We start from the raw sequence: 18399 nt of genomic DNA on the forward strand, positions 1-18399 counted from the left end.
TGCAAAATATATCAAATAATATCAAAATATATCAAATAATATCAAATATATCAAATAATATCAAAATATATCAAATAATATCAAATATATCAAATAATATCAAAATATATCAAATAATATCAAATGATATTATTAATTCGTATATTTTAACAAATTTGATTCGTTTAGGGATAGTCACATGTTAAACTATATTTTCGAAGGTAGAGAGAAAACGGCGGATAGCAAAAAGCATATTGACCGGCAAAAATCAAATTGCACGGTTATTTTTAGAATATCTAAAAACCGATATACTTTGTGACGTCATGTAATGAATTGCAGGATATTGTTTAACGTTTTGAAACAAATGATATCTGTGATCGATTATTAAATTTTGACGAAAAAAAATCTTCAAATGCATAAGATGTCCAAAAAAAAGTAAATGAAATAACAACTAATATGTTGTTATTGTCAAGAAGACAATGTTATATCTATAAAATTCCAACAAACCTAAATGACGATTTTCATACAAACATGGTCGGAAATTAATAATATAACAAATATAGCCTTTGTATGAGGTCAATACAGGATATATCGACCCAAAGAAGTGTATCGACCTCGGACTTCGTCCTCAGTCAATATACTTTTTTCAGGTCAATATATCCTTGTATCGACCTCATGCAAAGGCTATATTTGTATAAATTAAATATCAATTATTCCATATTGGTATTATTTTAGTAGGTTTCTCTATATGAATTGGATTTTGAATAAAAAGCATATTCACCTGAGAAAGTGTTATTCACCGCGCTAAACATGCAACGTTATGGTAAAATGTTTCATGTAAAAAAAAAATTGGTATATGTTTGTCATTAGATACATTTTCTTCTCTCGGACTATGGAATAAAACAATTACTGTCTTTTGTTTCGGCAAATATGGGGTTTTATTGACTTTTCGGCCTCAGTGAATATCATTTTTTCAAAAGTCAATAAAACCGCATATTTACCTCATCATAAGACAGTAATTGTATAATATATCAAAATATATCAAATAATATCAAATATATCAAATAATATCAAATAATATAGGGTTATTGCATGAATATTGGGGAATATTGTCCCGAGTAGAATTTTATATTGCACGAGCTTGCGAGTGCAATATATGTTCTACGAGGGACAATATTTCCCAATATTCATGCAATAACCCTTTTATTGTATAGCAATATAATATTTGAAAGTAAAAATTGGTTTAAACTAAGATTTTGTCGTTGATGACGTCATGAATTTTTACGATTTATTGCACTAGTGCAATATTAGAATTTATTGCACGCTAACTTTTGGTTACTTTCTGTGGGAAATATTATATTGCTATACAATAATATCAAATATATCAAATAATATCAAAATATATCAAATAATATCAAATATTATTGTATAGTAATATAATATTTCCAACAGAAAGTAACCAAAAGTTAGCGTGCAATAAATTCTATTATTGCACTAGTGCAATAAATCTTCAAAATTTATGACGTCATCAATGACAAAATATTAGTTTAAACCAATTTTTACTTTCAAATATTATATTGCTATACAATAAAAGGGTTATTGCATGAATATTGGGGAATATTGTCCCTCGTAGAACATATATTGCACTCGCAAGCTCGTGCAATATAAAATTCTACTCGGGACAATATTCCCCAATATTCATTCAATAACCCTATAATATCAAATATATCAAAATATATCAAATAATATCAAATTATATCAGATAATATCAAATATATAAAATAATATCAAAATATATCAAATAACATCAAATAATATCAAATAATATCAAATAATATCAAAATATATAAAATAATATCAAATAATATCAAATGATATTAAAAAATATATCAAATAATATCAAATAATATCAAATATAACAAATATTATTGTATAGCAATATAATATTTCCCACAGAAAGTAACCAAAAGTTAGCGTGCAATAAATTCTAATATTGCACTAGTGCAATAAATCGTAAAAATTCATGACGTCATCAACGACAAAATCTTAGTTTAAACCAATTTTTACTTTCAAATATTATATTGCTATACAATAAAAGGGTTATTGCATGAATATTGGGGAATATTGTCCCTCGTAGAACATATATTGCACTCGCAAGCTCGTGCAATATAAAATTCTACTCGGGACAATATTCCCCAATATTCATGCAATAACCCTATAATATCAAATAATATCAAATAATATCAAATATATCAAATAATATCAAATAATATCAAATATAACAAATAATATCAAATAATAACAAATATTATTGTATAGCAATATAATATTTCCCACAGAAAGTAACCAAAAGTTAGCGTGCAATAAATCCTATTATTGCACTAGTGCAATAAGTCTTCAAAATTAATGACGTCATCAACGACAAAACCTCAGTTTAAACCAATTTTTTACTTTCAAATATTATATTGCTATACAATAAAAGGGTTATTGCATGAATATTGGGGAATATTGTCCCTCGTAGAACATATATTGCACTCGCAAGCTCGTGCAATATAAAATTCTACTCGGGACAATATTCCCCAATATTCATGCAATAACCCCATAATATCAAATAATATGTAAATAGCATCAGAATATTATTTCTTAAATCGAATAAAATTACTTTCGAACAGTTTGAACTTTCGATCTGTAAAATAAAATTATTTAAGATTTTCTATTTCATAATTAATTAATTTAGTGATACGTAAATAAGTTATAGTAATTAAATTAAATTAAGAGTGCAGCATGGTATGTATATATTTACATGAGCTCTTTAGAGGTTTTACCCGACTCAATATTTAAAAAAATCAAATAACAAATTGTAAGCACATTTGACAAAATACACATTAACAAGTCTCTTACATTATTTTAATTGGTCATTATAAACATGTCCGTATGGCCTAGTATATTACTAAATATTAATAAACATGTCTGTATGGCCTAGTATATTACTAAATATTAATAAACATGTCTGTATGGCCTAGTATATTACTAAATATTAATAAACACGTCTATATGGTCTAGTATATTACTAAATACTAAATATTAATAAACATGTCTGTATGGTCTAGTATAATACTAAATATTAATAAACATGTCTGTATGACCTAGTATAATACTAAATATTAATAAACATGTCTGTATGACCTAGTATAATACTAAATATTAATAAACATGTCTGTATGACCTAGTATAATACTAAATATTAATAAACATGTCTGTATGACCTAGTATAATACTAAATATTAATAAACATGTCTGTATGGTCTATTATATTACTAAATATTAATAAACACGTCTGTATGGCCTAATTCTTAATATTAATAAACATGTCTGTATGGTCTAGTATAATACTAAATATTAATAAACATGTCTGTATGACCTAGTATAATACTAAATATTAATAAACATGTCTGTATGACCTAGTATAATACTAAATATTAATAAACATGTCTGTATGATCTAGTATATAACTAAATATTAATAAACATGTCTGTATGACCTAGTATAATACTAAATATTAATAAACATGTCTGTATGGTCTATTATATTACTAAATATTAATAAACACGTCTGTATGGCCTAATTCTTAATATTAATAAACATGTCTGTATGGCCTAGTATAATACTAAATATTAATAAACATGTCTGGATGACCTAGTATATTACTAAATATTAATAAACATGTCTGTATGACCTAGTATAATACTAAATATTAATAAACATGTCTGTATGGCCTAGTATAATACTAAATATTAATAAACATGTCTGTATGACCTAGTATAATACTAAATATTAATAAACATGTCTGTATGGCCTAGTATAATACTAAATATTAATAAACATGTCTGTATGACCTAGTATATTACTAATATTAATAAACATGTCTGTATGGCCTAGTATATTACTAAATATTAAAAAAAAATGTCTGTATGACCTAGTATAATACTAAATATTAATAAAAATGTCTGTATGGCCTAGTATATTACTAAATATTAATAAGCATGTCTGTATGGCCTAGTATAATACTAAATATTAATAAACATGCCTGTATGGTCTAGTATATTACTAAATATTAATAAACATGTCTGTATGGTCTATTATATTACTAAATATTAATAAACATGTCTGTATGACCTAGTATATTACTAAATATTAATATACATGTCTGTATGACCTAGCATAATACTAAATATTAAAAAACATGTCTGTATGGCTTAGTATAATACTAAATATTAATAAACATGTCTGTACGGCCTAGTATATTACTAAATATTAATAAGCATGTCTGTATGGCCTAGTATAATACTAAATATTAATAAACATGTCTGTATGGTCTAGTATATTACTAAATATTAATAAACATGTTTGTATGACCTAGTATAATACTAAATATTAATAAACATGTCTGTATGGCCTAGTATAATACTAAATATTAATAAACATGTCTGTATGACCTAGTTTATTACTAATTTTAATAAACATGTCTGTATGGCCTAGTATATTATTAAATATTAAAAAACATGTCTGTATGACCTAGTATAATACTAAATATTAATTAACATGTCTGTATGGTCTAGTATAATACTAAATATTAATAAACATGTCTGTATGGCCTAGTATATTACTAAATATTAATAAGCATGTCTGTATGGCCTAGTATAATACTAAATATTAATTAACATGTCTGTATGGTCTAGTATATTACTAAATATTAATAAACATGTCTGTATGACCTAGTATATTACTAAATATTAATAAGCATGTCTGTATGGCCTAGTATAATACTAAATATTAATTAACATGTCTGTATGGTCTAGTATAATACTAAATATTAATAAACATGTCTGTATGGCCTAGTATAATACTAAATATTAATAAACATGTCTGTATGACCTAGTATATTACTAAATATTAATAAACATGTCTGTATGGCCTAGTATAATACTAAATATTAATAAACATGTCTGTATGACCTAGTATAATACTAAATATTAATAAACATGTCTGTATGGTCTAGTATATTACTAAATATTAATAAACATGTCTGTATGACCTAGTATAATACTAAATATTAATTAACATGTCTGTATGGTCTAGTATATTACTAAATATTAATAAACATGTCTGTATGACCTAGTATATTACTAAATATTAATAAGCATGTCTGTATGGCCTAGTATAATACTAAATATTAATTAACATGTCTGTATGGTCTAGTATAATACTAAATATTAATAAACATGTCTGTATGGCCTAGTATAATACTAAATATTAATAAACATTTCTGTATGACCTAGTATATTACTAAATATTAATAAACATGTCTGTATGGCCTAGTATAATACTAAATATTAATAAACATGTCTGTATGGTCTAGTATATTACTAAATATTAATAAACATGTCTGTATGACCTAGTATAATACTAAATATTAATTAACATGTCTGTATGGTCTAGTATATTACTAAATATTAATAAACATGTCTGTATGACCTAGTATATTACTAAATATTAATAAGCATGTCTGTATGGCCTAGTATAATACTAAATATTAATTAACATGTCTGTATGGTCTAGTATAATACTAAATATTAATAAACATGTCTGTATGGCCTAGTATAATACTAAATATTAATAAACATTTCTGTATGACCTAGTATATTACTAAATATTAATAAACATGTCTGTATGGCCTAGTATAATACTAAATATTAATAAACATGTCTGTATGACCTAGTATAATACTAAATATTAATAAACATGTCTGTATGGTCTACTATATTACTAAATATTAATAAACATGTCTGTATGACCTAGTATAATACTAAATATTAATAAACATTTCTGTATGACCTAGTATATTACTAAATATTAATAAACATGTCTGTATGGCCTAGTATAATACTAAATATTAATAAACATGTCTGTATGACCTAGTATAATACTAAATATTAATAAACATGTCTGTATGGTCTAGTATATTACTAAATATTAATAAGCATGTCTGTATGGCCTAGTATAATACTAAATATTAATTAACATGTCTGTATGGTCTAGTATAATACTAAATATTAATAAACATGTCTGTATGGCCTAGTATAATACTAAATATTAATAAACATTTCTGTATGACCTAGTATATTACTAAATATTAATAAACATGTCTGTATGGCCTAGTATAATACTAAATATTAATAAACATGTCTGTAGTAGATAGTTTATTCTTATAAAACCATGCAAGTACAAAGTTACAGAGAATTTAAAAATATAATACATAAAAATAAAAAGGCATTAAAAATGATGCCTATATGCCATTTTGTGATTCTTAGCTGAAGCATATATTTGTTTTATTTGTGGTTATGATTATATTACAATGTATCCCATTTTTTAAAGCAATATAATGGAAGACGGTTTAGCTCTATGTAAGCTAGGTTTGATCCACCATTTTCTACATAAGGAAATGCCTAGTATGACGGTTGTTCTTTGTTTTTGCGTTTTCCAAAGGAACTTTCCGTTTTAAATTTCCCTTGTAGTTCAGTTTTTGGTGTTATTTTATTTTTAATTGATATGGTCATAACCTTAGACTTGATGACAATCCGAAAAGATACGTATGTCTTTCAACCTCTAACCTTCCATGATAAGTATAATGATCATTGTTCTGTTGTTAATGATCTTTTACCAAATAGAATATTCGTTATTCGTACAGATCATATTTTTTCATTAAGTTTTTGTATTTTTCTGTTTTAATAAAATACACGCCTTTTTATTTTTTGATATGCTTAAAAAATAAGGAATAAAACATTTTGCTTTTATAACGTATATTCTATTTCAATTTCTCAAATATAATTAATAAAGTCCTAAATCCTTTTAAAACACATGTACATATGCTGACGATGTCAAGATTATTCTTTTCAAAATGTTATTGATTATATTATGCCTTTTCTTTTTAGAATGACTGTGATCCTGTTTATAGTTTTCCTTTTTGTGACATCCGTCAGCAACCACGGATTATACGTACCAGGTCAATCATGCGTAGACATGAATCCAGCAGGACATTTAGATTCAGAAGGAAATAAGGCTTTTTCTCAAACAGTATCATCTCCTTACAAAATATCGATCAACAGCACGACCTACACAGCTAATTCGGTCATTGAAGGTATTGCCCATACTTCACAGAAAGAAATAAGGCTTTTTCTCAAACAGTATCATCTCCTTACAAAATATCAATCAACAGCACGACCTATACCGCTAATTCTGTCATTTAAGGTATAACTCATACTTCCGCAGTAAGATATAAGGCTTATTCTAAAACAGTATCATCTCCTTACATAATATCGATCAACAGCACTACCTACACAGCAAATTCTAATATTAAAGGTGTGACCTATACTTCGGTAATTGAAGGTATTACCTATACGGCCAATTCGGTCATTGAAGGTATAACCTATACGGCTAATTCGGTCATTGAAGGTATAACCAATACGGCTAATTCGGTCATTGAAGGTATACCCTATACGGCCAATTCGGTCATTGAAGGTATACCCTATACGGCTAATTCGGTCATTGAAGGTATACCCTATACGACTAATTCGGTCATGAAGGTATAACCTATACGGCTAATACGGTCATTGAAGGTATAACATTTACGGCTAATTCGGTCATAAAAGGTAAAGCCTTTACGGCTAATTCGGTCATTGAAGGTATAACCTATACGGCTAATTCGGTCATTGAAGGTATAACTATACGGCTAATTCGGTCATTGAAGGTATACTCTATACGGCCAATTCGGTCATTGAAGGTATAACCAATACGGCTAATTCGGTCATTGAAGGTATACCCTATACGGCCAATTCGGTCATTGAAGGTATACCCTATACGGCTAATTCGGTCATTGAAGGTATACCCTATACGACTAATTCGGTCATGAAGGTATAACTATACGGCTAATTCGGTTATTGAAGGTATACTCTATACGGCCAATTCGGTCATTGAAGGTATAACCAATACGGCTAATTCGGTCATTGAAGGTATACCCTATACGGCCAATTCGGTCATTGAAGGTATACCCTATACGGCTAATTCGGTCATTGAAGGTATACCCTATACGACTAATTCGGTCATGAAGGTATAACCTATACGGCTAATACGGTCATTGAAGGTATAACATTTACGGCTAATTCGGTCATAAAAGGTAAAGCCTTTACGGCTAATTCGGTCATTGAAGGTATAACCTATACGGCTAATTCGGTCATTGAAGGTATAACTATACGGCTAATTCGGTCATTGAAGGTATACTCTATACGGCCAATTCGGTCATTGAAGGTATAACCTATACGGCTAATTCGGTCATTGAAGGTATACCCTATACGGCTAATTCGGTCATTGAAGGTATAACTATACGGCTAATTCGGTCATTGAAGGTATAACCTATACGGCTAATTCGGTCATTGAAGGTATAACATTTACGGCTAATTCGGTCATTGAAGGTATAACCTATACGACTAACTCGGTCATTGAAGGTATAACCTATACGGCTAATTCGGTCATTGAAGGTATAACTATACGGCTAATTCGGTCATTGAAGGTATACTCTATACGGCCAATTCGGTCATTGAAGGTATAACCTATACGGCTAATTCGATCATTGAAGGTATAACTATACGGCTAATTCGGTCATTGAAGGTATACTCTATACGGCCAATTCGGTCATTGAAGGTATAACCTATACGGCTAATTCGGTCATTGAAGGTATACCCTATACGGCCAATTCGGTCATTGAAGGTATAACCTATACGGCTAATTCGGTCATTGAAGGTATAACTTATGCCGCTAATTCGGTCATTGAAGGTATAACCTATACGACTAACTCGGTCATTGAAGGTATAACTATACGGCTAATTCGGTTATTGAAGGTATACTCTATACGGCCAATTCGGTCATTGAAGGTATAATCTATACGGCTAATTCGGTCATTGAAGGTATACCCTATACGGCCAATTCGGTCATTGAAGGTATAACCCATACGGCTAATTCGGTCATTGAAGGTATAACCTATGCGGCTAATTCGGTCATTTAAAGTATAATCTATACGGCTAATTCGGTCATTGAAGGTATAACCTATACGGCTAATTCGGTCATTGAAGGTATAACTATACGGCTAATTCGGTCATTGAAGGTATACTCTATACGGCCAATTCGGTCATTGAAGGTATAACCTGTACGGCTAATTTGGTCATTGAAGGTATACCCGTACTTCTACAGATAAACTACGTTAACATCTATCATATGAAGAGCACATTTGCTTTGAACTAACAGCAATCCTGAACTGAACGGATCTACTAAGAATGGGATATAAATATGTCCTATTTCTTTTTTTACTATTTTCAGATATATCTACATCGGGTACCTACCAAACTGTTTTAATGATACTTGAATAAGCAAAAAGGGCGATACACAAGTTCAGAAAATATAAAAATTCTTCTCCAACGAACGCTTTGTAGCAATATGATATGTAACAATATTTGCTTGCTGTTCCGACTATATACGATATGTACAATATAATGCAATGAATATTCAAAACTCATAGAAATAATTTGATTGCTTACACACGAAATATCTGGCGATAGTGCCTTTGACGGCATTAAAATACTTTAAAATATGGCCGAATTTCCCAATAAATATCTTATGTCCGAAAGAAAAACAGTTCTTAAAATATAAATGACCATTTCCGACTTATATTAATTTACTAGATCATGTATATATGTTGGTTTAGTAATCTTAAGGTCTATCAACTGAATATTCAATTAGACAAATTAAAAAAAAAAAAAAAAAAATTGATTGATGAATGTCAAGGATATTGATTATCTTTAAGAGAACATGGTGTTGCAATGGTTCGTTAACAATAAAAAAAAGGGTCACTTTTATTACACCAATGGAAATAAAATGGGGAATGTGTCAGAGAGGCCACAACCTGACCAAAGAGCCGAAAACAGCCGAATGCCACCAATGGGTCTTCGATACAGCAGGAAAATATTGCACCCAGAGGCGTGCTTCAGCTGGCCCCTTAACAAATCGTGTACTAGTTCAATAAAAATGGACGTCACATATTAATGAATTCGAATAAAAAAACAAAACATACAAGACTAGCAAAGACCAGAGGCTTCTGACTTGTGACATCCGCAGCGGCGGGATTAAACATGCATTTTTCGTTTACAGTTTTTGTATATGCCAATGGTGACCATGGGTACGATTTTTACGAGGGAATGCTGTTGCAAGTTCGCCGTGCTGACTGTGATCATACATCTAAAGATGTGTCAGTTGGTACCTTTATGCTTAATACTGGAGAAGATTTTCTAACAACGATGTCTTGTACCAATCTGGATGTAAGTGTTCCAAGCCTTTTCATGCGAAGATTTGTTACTTAATTCTGAATAATAAATTAAATAAAAAATGCAGTAAAAACAATATTGTCTGAATCTTCGTCTGATTATACAACAGGACCACGACTCCAAATTGACGACTATCAAAAAATTTAATTTGGTCGTCCCGTCTTATAACACACGACATATCCTTCTTTTACAGGATACAGTTGGCCACATGGCACATGCACATATCTACAACAGGACATTTTATTGGAAAGCACCCCCTATGACAGAAGGTCCACTGTTTATCAGGTAATTTGTTTTAATACAACAATGACATTGTGTAACTAAAGCATGTGTTGCTAATATTGCTTTATTTACATCCCACCAGTCGTGTTTGTAATTATATTTAACATGATTTATGAAAAGTTGTATGAACATTTCGTTTTACTTTATTACCTAGCAAAATTATCATCAAGAAAAGCCTATCAACAAGTTAATAAAAGCTACAGAAGTATACCGCTGTTCAAAAGTCATCCATTCATTATAGAAAACAAATTCGGGTTACAAACCAATACCGAGGGAAACGCATCTCTTATAAGAAGAAAACAACGAAACACCAGAACCACTACAACAAAACAAACGCCAACATACATAGAAACGGACTACGTTGTGACAAAAATTTATATTCCTGACTTAGTACAGGACATTTGAAGGAAACATGGTGGATTGAACCTGGTTTTATGGCTAGCCAAGCCCCCACCTTAATGGCAATGTTAACAAATATAAACATAATGACAACACTACAATTCTGAAATACAGTATGTTAACAAACGCTAGAACACTCAGCATAGAGAAGTGCACAAATAAATAATGTAATAGTACATTATATCATGATTACTGCAGAATAACAACGGACAAAATTAAATGTTAAATGAGCACAAAATATTCTATCTTAATAAACAGTCAATAAATCCTCTATTAAAACAAATACTTATACACCAGTTTTGATAGATAATTATACAGCAGTTTTGATAGGTAATTAGCGTTTGAATACCGCAACGTTAAACATTGATTTTGCAGCATTCATAATTTATTTCAAAGTTACTTTGTTACATTGGAAAGATGAACGTGTCTGCCATCCGTAACCATTGATATTATAAAGTAAGAAAACATTTTTATTGATTAAAAATCCAATCCAATACAAAGATAAAGCAAAACATTTAAGTAGAACAATCTTTGTAAAACAAACGGATATTAAATAAAAAGAATTATAAAATTGTTCAACCCATGTCATGTTTTATATTTCTTAAAGCTAGATTTTACTAACCATTTTTAATTAGAATTATATGATATCTTCCCACTTCTTAATTAACAGGAATACATTTATGACTGAATATACGGTTTTTGAAGGGGTTCATCATTAAGATATATGTCAATTTGAGTATACTCGCGTTTCTGCAAGTTTACACTGCAATTGTGCATTACAGATCTGCTCTTAATAAGAACGAACCAGGAGGTCCAGGATAAAATGGCGACAAAAACTGCATTACGGACAATATAATTAACGAATATATGATATAATTAAAGAAAATATGATATAAAAAAGGATATTGAAGTGTTCCATATTTTTTTAATTTGTTTACAGGGCAACGATTGCTAGGCGCCAGAGAACGTTTTGGATGAATGTTGTATCAGAATTTATTATGGATCCTGGTAGTTCAGTAACCCCCGAAACATGTACTGAACCACCAACCACTTGTTCAGCTAAAATACATAAAATGTCGATGTTACTTGTACTGGCTATGACTGTTTTCATATTTTTAACCTTTCATTTAGATTGAATATGATTATTTCATTCAGTCACATTATCTAAATTTTATTCCTGACCTGACATTAACCGGATTGATACAATTATATCTCAAAATTTGATTTTTCAAGATTATTTTTTTCTGAAATGACACAATTCAGAGAGTTAGAAAATTGATTCTGTTAAGTATACAGCTCTGAAGTTAACTGTATTGTGCGAAAATATATCTTTGCAGGTTAAATACTTCGATCGCACTATAGGTATTATACACTAATTTATAATAACTATAATTTTGAAAAAGTATGATAATGAGCCTTTCTTAGAGGGATGTTATCTTTGCTCTCAATTTTTACCTTGTACACATGTTTTATTATTCATAAACACAATTTCAATTTTGTAAGTATTATTATAAGAATTCTGTAAAAGGCGATAAATAATCAATAACCTATACATTGTAGTTATCATTATGTTTTTTGTTGTTGCTTAAATTGGCTTCAAGACTTTGGAATTTTTGGTCCTAAATTCTCTTGAACTTTGTTCTTGGTTGGCTTTACAACTATTTTGATCTGAGAGTCACTGATGAAACGCGCGTCTGGCGTATTAAATTATAATCCTGGTACCTTTGATAACTATTATTGAATTTCATTCACCGAACAATGTTTTCTTCAATTATCAGACCAAATGATTGGAATATATGGGTTTTGGTCATCTTCGTTATTGATACCTTAGCGGTATGTATACAATAACGTATAAGATAAGATAGGATAAGATAAGCAAACTTTATTTAGATTCGGCATAAGTTAAAATGTACACCACAAGCTCCAGGGAGATTTTGAACGAATATAAACATATAACACATATATAACATAAAAACAGTTTAATTTAATATATAAAAACAACCTGTAATACAAAGTTGAATCTCATATCAGGGCATGCAATGAAAATAAACAACAAATTTATAATTAAGTAAAACATGCTGGAACAGAGCAAGAATTATCTTCAAGCAAAACAGCGACATTTTTAAACCGTTCCAGGACTGAACAAGACTTTTAAAATGTGAAAAACTATTTTCAGTCCTGAAATGGTCTGGAAGGCTGTTCCATTAAGTAACAGCAGCAAATTTGAAAGATTTTTCTTTACCGTAACAGAAAGACTTTACCTGTGGAACATTCAGAATATCTACATACCTGAAAGAATACCTAGATTTTTTGACACTCACCAAATTTTGTAAACGAAATCTTAAACGATTTTTGAGCCATTGTTTTTATCCGTCTGATCTGCAAGGATGAAACCTTAGTTTTAAGTTAGAGATATACTGGACATTACTTTTTTTATTGAAATTAAATTTGTTTTTTTTATGACGAATTACTTTGAACGTGGTATCAGTGTGCTTTTTTTTTTAAATTTTTGACTGTAAAATAATATTTCATTTATATGTAGTATCATTGTCCTGTGTGCTTATTTACAGTGTTAACCAAGTGTTTTTATAGAATTATTAACGATAAGGGAGTATTTATAAGGCATCAATCATTCCTCTTTCGTGGATATTTGAAATGCAATCTTGTGTTTAATTTTCCTTTTTATTTCCATTGCAAAAAAACTTTTTTTGGTCTACAGAAATAATTGAAAACATAATGGGTTAAACATTTTTTTTAGAAAAAAAATCCGTTCACTTAAGCTGAATGATCAGTGCCTATGTTGAGGAAATAATAAATTATTACATATCGTATTGTATCATGTGTTATCATTTTCATTTTTACATATTTACACTTATTGATATTATAACATGGTAAAGGATAGTCGGAATGATAAGGCTTCGTCAATTCTTCTTTAAAGGGGGCAAGATTTTCTCTCCCGGGAACAATTTTGTCCATCTTTGTTTGGTTTATGTTGCTCAATCTTTATTTTTTTATGTTGTATTTTAGAAACTGCTGTCAGTTTATTACCATTTGTTTTCGTGTTTGCCATGACATTGCCATTTGTTTTCGTGTTTGCCATGACATTGCCATTTTGTTTTCGTGTTTGCCATGACATTGCCTTTTTGTTTTGACTGATGAGTGTGATTATCCTCTTGTTAATTATGCCTCCCTCATACAGGAACAAGATTACTTTTGATCACTCAAAATTTAAAAAAAAAATTGTCTGTACATAAAAAACTGTGCCCTCAACGAATGAACGGTAGGTACCAAAGTAAAAGAATAAAGCATTGATATTTTTTATCATTATATCTCCTTTTCATGTTTCGTGGTATTTGAAAGACCTGAATGCCATAAAAATATTGTAACTAAACATTTTCCTCGCATAAACCATCTGCCAATATCTTTTATAGAGTAGAATTTTATTAGTATTACCTATATAAAAAGGTTTATTATGTGAAGGTTATTGTACATGTAAGCACCCGTCGGATAATGTTAATCATAACATTACGAAAATGTATAATCGAGAATATATATATATGACTTAAATGGATACATGCTGGTTTTGCTTATGGTCTTTGAAAACTAAAAGACTTAAAACAATCAATGAGAAAAAGGTACATTCAAACAGGATGAAGTCAATTCAAAACATAATTCAACCCACTATATCAATCACTGGCTCAAATGGAATGCTCCGGTCATATTCCTGATTTGGTACGAACATAAAAAATAGTGGGTTAAATTTGGTTTTATAGATAGCTTAACCTTTCTCTTGTATTACAATTTTTCCTTTGACAAAAATAATGTTGATACATTTTGAACTGATATAATTCAATGATTTAATGTTTTTTTCTTTCTAACATCGTTGTTAATAAATGGAATTTGATGCGATTGTCAGGTTTAATTTAGGACCAATTGATGCAAGGTTATAATTTATTGTAGTTTTATTATTGGTAGGTATTATATTCGCCAATGAGACAACTCTCCATCCAAGTAACAATTATAGGTCAAGGTACGGCTTTCAACATGGAGCCTTGGGTCTCACCGGACAGCAAGCTATAAAGCATCCCTCCCAAAAAAAAAAAAAAAAAATTAATAGTGTAAAAAGTAAAATCACAAAAATACAGAACTCCGAGGAAATTTTTTTCGGAAAGTCCATAATCACATGTCAAAATCAAATAACAAATGGACAAGAAGTGTCCTTTACTGACTTGGTAAAGGCATTGGCAAATGTAGAAAATGTAGTAAAACCATTCAAACAGGGAAACCAACGCTTCCCTACTAATGCCTTTTTTCTTCTTTTTATAATACTTGAATAACAGTTTTAATATGTGCCCTTACATTAATTGACAATAATCAACATTGGACTAACATAAATTTATTTGTATTGTGAAATTCGGTATCAAACTTTGTACATAACTAAAACTTAAAGTTTTGGTGGAGTTAATGTTTCTCAGTTTTTAATGTTTTGTTCCTTAAATCATTTCAGTTATTTTGCCATGGTATTGTTTGATTTTAATGTACTTTATTCGAACTCCCCAAATATTCTCTCTCTCTTTTCGTTCACTTACTTAAAATGTATCTTAACAAGTTATATTCCTGTTGTGAAATTATACATCAAACATTTCAGTGTCCTGATTACTGACCTGTTTGTACAAACTTTGTGGTCAAATATTTTGTTACAGGTATTATTTGATCAAACTATGTGTGAAGGATACTTGTAAATGTAAACTACAATGCCATGAAAAGATGTTTGAATTTATATCTCAGCTATTCTAATAACATTTTCAAATACATTTGTATAGTTATTTGGTTTTATGATTGTAGCAGTTTACTTTATTCAATTTGAATCTGTATATACAATATTGACAAATATTTAGCTAATGATAGAAAATATCCACTTATAGAAAAAAGTGAAATCACAAAAATACTGAACTCCGGTGAAAATTCAAAGCGGAAAGTCCCGAATTAAATGGCAAAATCAAATGAAAAAACAAAGTAAACGAACGGACAACAACTGTCATATTACTGACTTGGTACAGGCATTTTCAAATGTAGAAAATGGTGGATTAATCCTGGTTTTATAGCACTAAACTACTCTCTAGTATGGCAGTTACATCAAATTCCATAATATTTACAACGATGCGTGAACAAAACAGACATATCTCGAAGAGCTAGGTTTACCGAAACCTTTCAGCTGTTCGGTGTAAATACATATAATAAAATTGAGAATAGAAATGGGGAATGTGCCTAAGAGACAACAATCCGACCATAGAAAAAAACAACAGCAGAAGGTCACCAACAGGTCTTCAATGTAGCGAGAAATACCCGCACCCGGAGGCGTCCTTCAGCTGGCCCCTAAACAAATATATACTAGTTCAGTGATAATGAACGCCATACTAATTTCCAAATTGTACACAAGAAACTAAAATTAAAATAATACAAGACTAACAAAGGCCAGAGACTCCTGACTTGGGATAAGTTCATATGTTTTAAACGTTGATCCAAAATATGGTTATTATACTGAAGTTAGATAAGATGTTAATTATGAATTTTCTAATTACGTGTATTTTTAATAATTTAATAATTGTATTAGGGTTTTGATCGAAGTATAGAAGTACCTGGCAGGAGTTGAATAGTTATCAAAAGTACCAGGATTATAATTTAGTACGCCAGACGCGCGTTTCGTCTACATAAGACTCATCAGTGACGCTCAAATCGAAATATTGATACAGCCAAAACATGTACAAAGTTGAAGAGCATTGAGGATTCAAAATTCCAAAAAGTTGTGCCAAATACGGCTAAGGTAATCTATGCCTGGAATAAGAAAATCCTTAGTTTTTCGAAAAATTCAAAGTTTTGTAAACAGGAATTTGTAATTTTATACAGAATATATATTTTAAAGAGACATCTTTCTTTTCAGAGTAGTTGGTCAATACTGTTTTTTAAGTGTTTGGAATATTTCTGATACAAAGTTTTGAAATAAAGTCTATTATGAAAAATCAAACAAAAATTGTACATACAGGCAAAGCAAATTGTATTTTGGAACAAACATTAGTTTTCTGTATGATTGCATGAAGGGTCTAACCTGTTGAGCATGATCGGTTTATTTTTCTTGTGAACCTCATATGGTCATTGCTTTTTGGTTGAATTTGTGTTGCTCAGTCTAGTTTTTCATTTTGTGCTTTAAAAACTCCTGTTTGTGTTTTGGTCGTTTTCGATTCATACAATAACGCTGCCCGTTTATTTTCGACTTATTAGCTTGAATATTCATTTAGTATATTTCGCTTTTTTTTCGAAATTTGGTCTAATTTACAAAAAAAACCCACTTGTGAAAAGTAAAAAAGCTAAAATACCAAACTCCAAGAAAAATTCAATACGGAGAATCCCTTATCAAACAGCAAAATAAAAAGCTCAAACACATCAAACGAATTAAAAGTAATGTCATATTCCTAAATTGGTACAGGCTTTTCCTCAGGTGGATTAAACCTTGTATTATAGCGACCTAAAACTCTCATTTGTATGAGAGCCGCATATCATTCCATTATATTGACAAAAAATGTGTGAACAAAATAGACATAATAAGTAAACTTTGAGATACAACAGTCAACATTTTGTTAAAGTCTGTTTCTCGTTTCTCGTTTTTTATATAGATTAGACCGTTGGTTTTTACCGTTTGAATGGTTTTATAGTAGTAATTTTGGGGCCCTTTATAGCATGTTGATCGGTGTTGAAGGCCGTACAGTGACCTATAATGGTTTACTTTTATAAATTGGTATTTGGATGGAGAGTTGTCTAGTTGGCACTCACGCCACATCTTCCTATATCTTTTTTGGTATCTTCCGATGAACTTTTATTAGAAAGAGGGACAAGACGTTCTGTGGCATAACTCTGGTTCGTCAACTTTCTGCTCAGACACTGGTGACGTTTTATAAAGTTTTAGTATCAGCTGCAAGCTCATTAATACCAAATGAGTTTGGAATTGCATATACCATTTATGAAGGTGAAGTTGATATATTGCTGCTTATAGGTGGTGCGGATAATTTATAGTTTTAAAATCAGAATCGTTTCCTCGTTTGTCATAGACTCTGATCCAAAGAGCCGTGCAGAAGCAAAGAGATTATTTAGGTTTAATGCATATGCTTTATATCATATAAATACGTTAATTGTTTTTGATAAATACAATAAATGAATAAGACAATTTTGATATTATTCTATCTTACTCTTACTCGTATTTATGCTCTGGGTCAGAGTCCTTAAAATGTTTAAAATCTCTATTAGAATATTCATC

General features: G+C 29.9%; 1 protein-coding gene across 1 annotated transcript in view; it reads left to right on the forward strand.

Annotated features, from left to right (window-relative positions):
- The window catches only part of LOC143060168 (putative defense protein 3), a 29214-nt gene extending 15288 nt beyond the window's left edge, over positions 1–13926 (forward strand). The window contains exons 2-5 of the mRNA XM_076233548.1: positions 6972–7177; positions 10237–10403; positions 10603–10694; positions 12031–13926. Coding sequence (XP_076089663.1) covers positions 6972–7177; positions 10237–10403; positions 10603–10694; positions 12031–12226 — 661 coding nt within the window. The 3' untranslated portion in view covers positions 12227–13926. The remainder of the gene's footprint in view (positions 1–6971; positions 7178–10236; positions 10404–10602; positions 10695–12030) is intronic.
- Positions 13927–18399: the final 4473 nt, after the last annotated feature.

This window comes from Mytilus galloprovincialis, chromosome 1 (genome assembly GCF_965363235.1).
Source record: "Mytilus galloprovincialis chromosome 1, xbMytGall1.hap1.1, whole genome shotgun sequence".
In the NCBI taxonomy this organism is placed as follows: domain Eukaryota; kingdom Metazoa; phylum Mollusca; class Bivalvia; order Mytilida; family Mytilidae; genus Mytilus; species Mytilus galloprovincialis.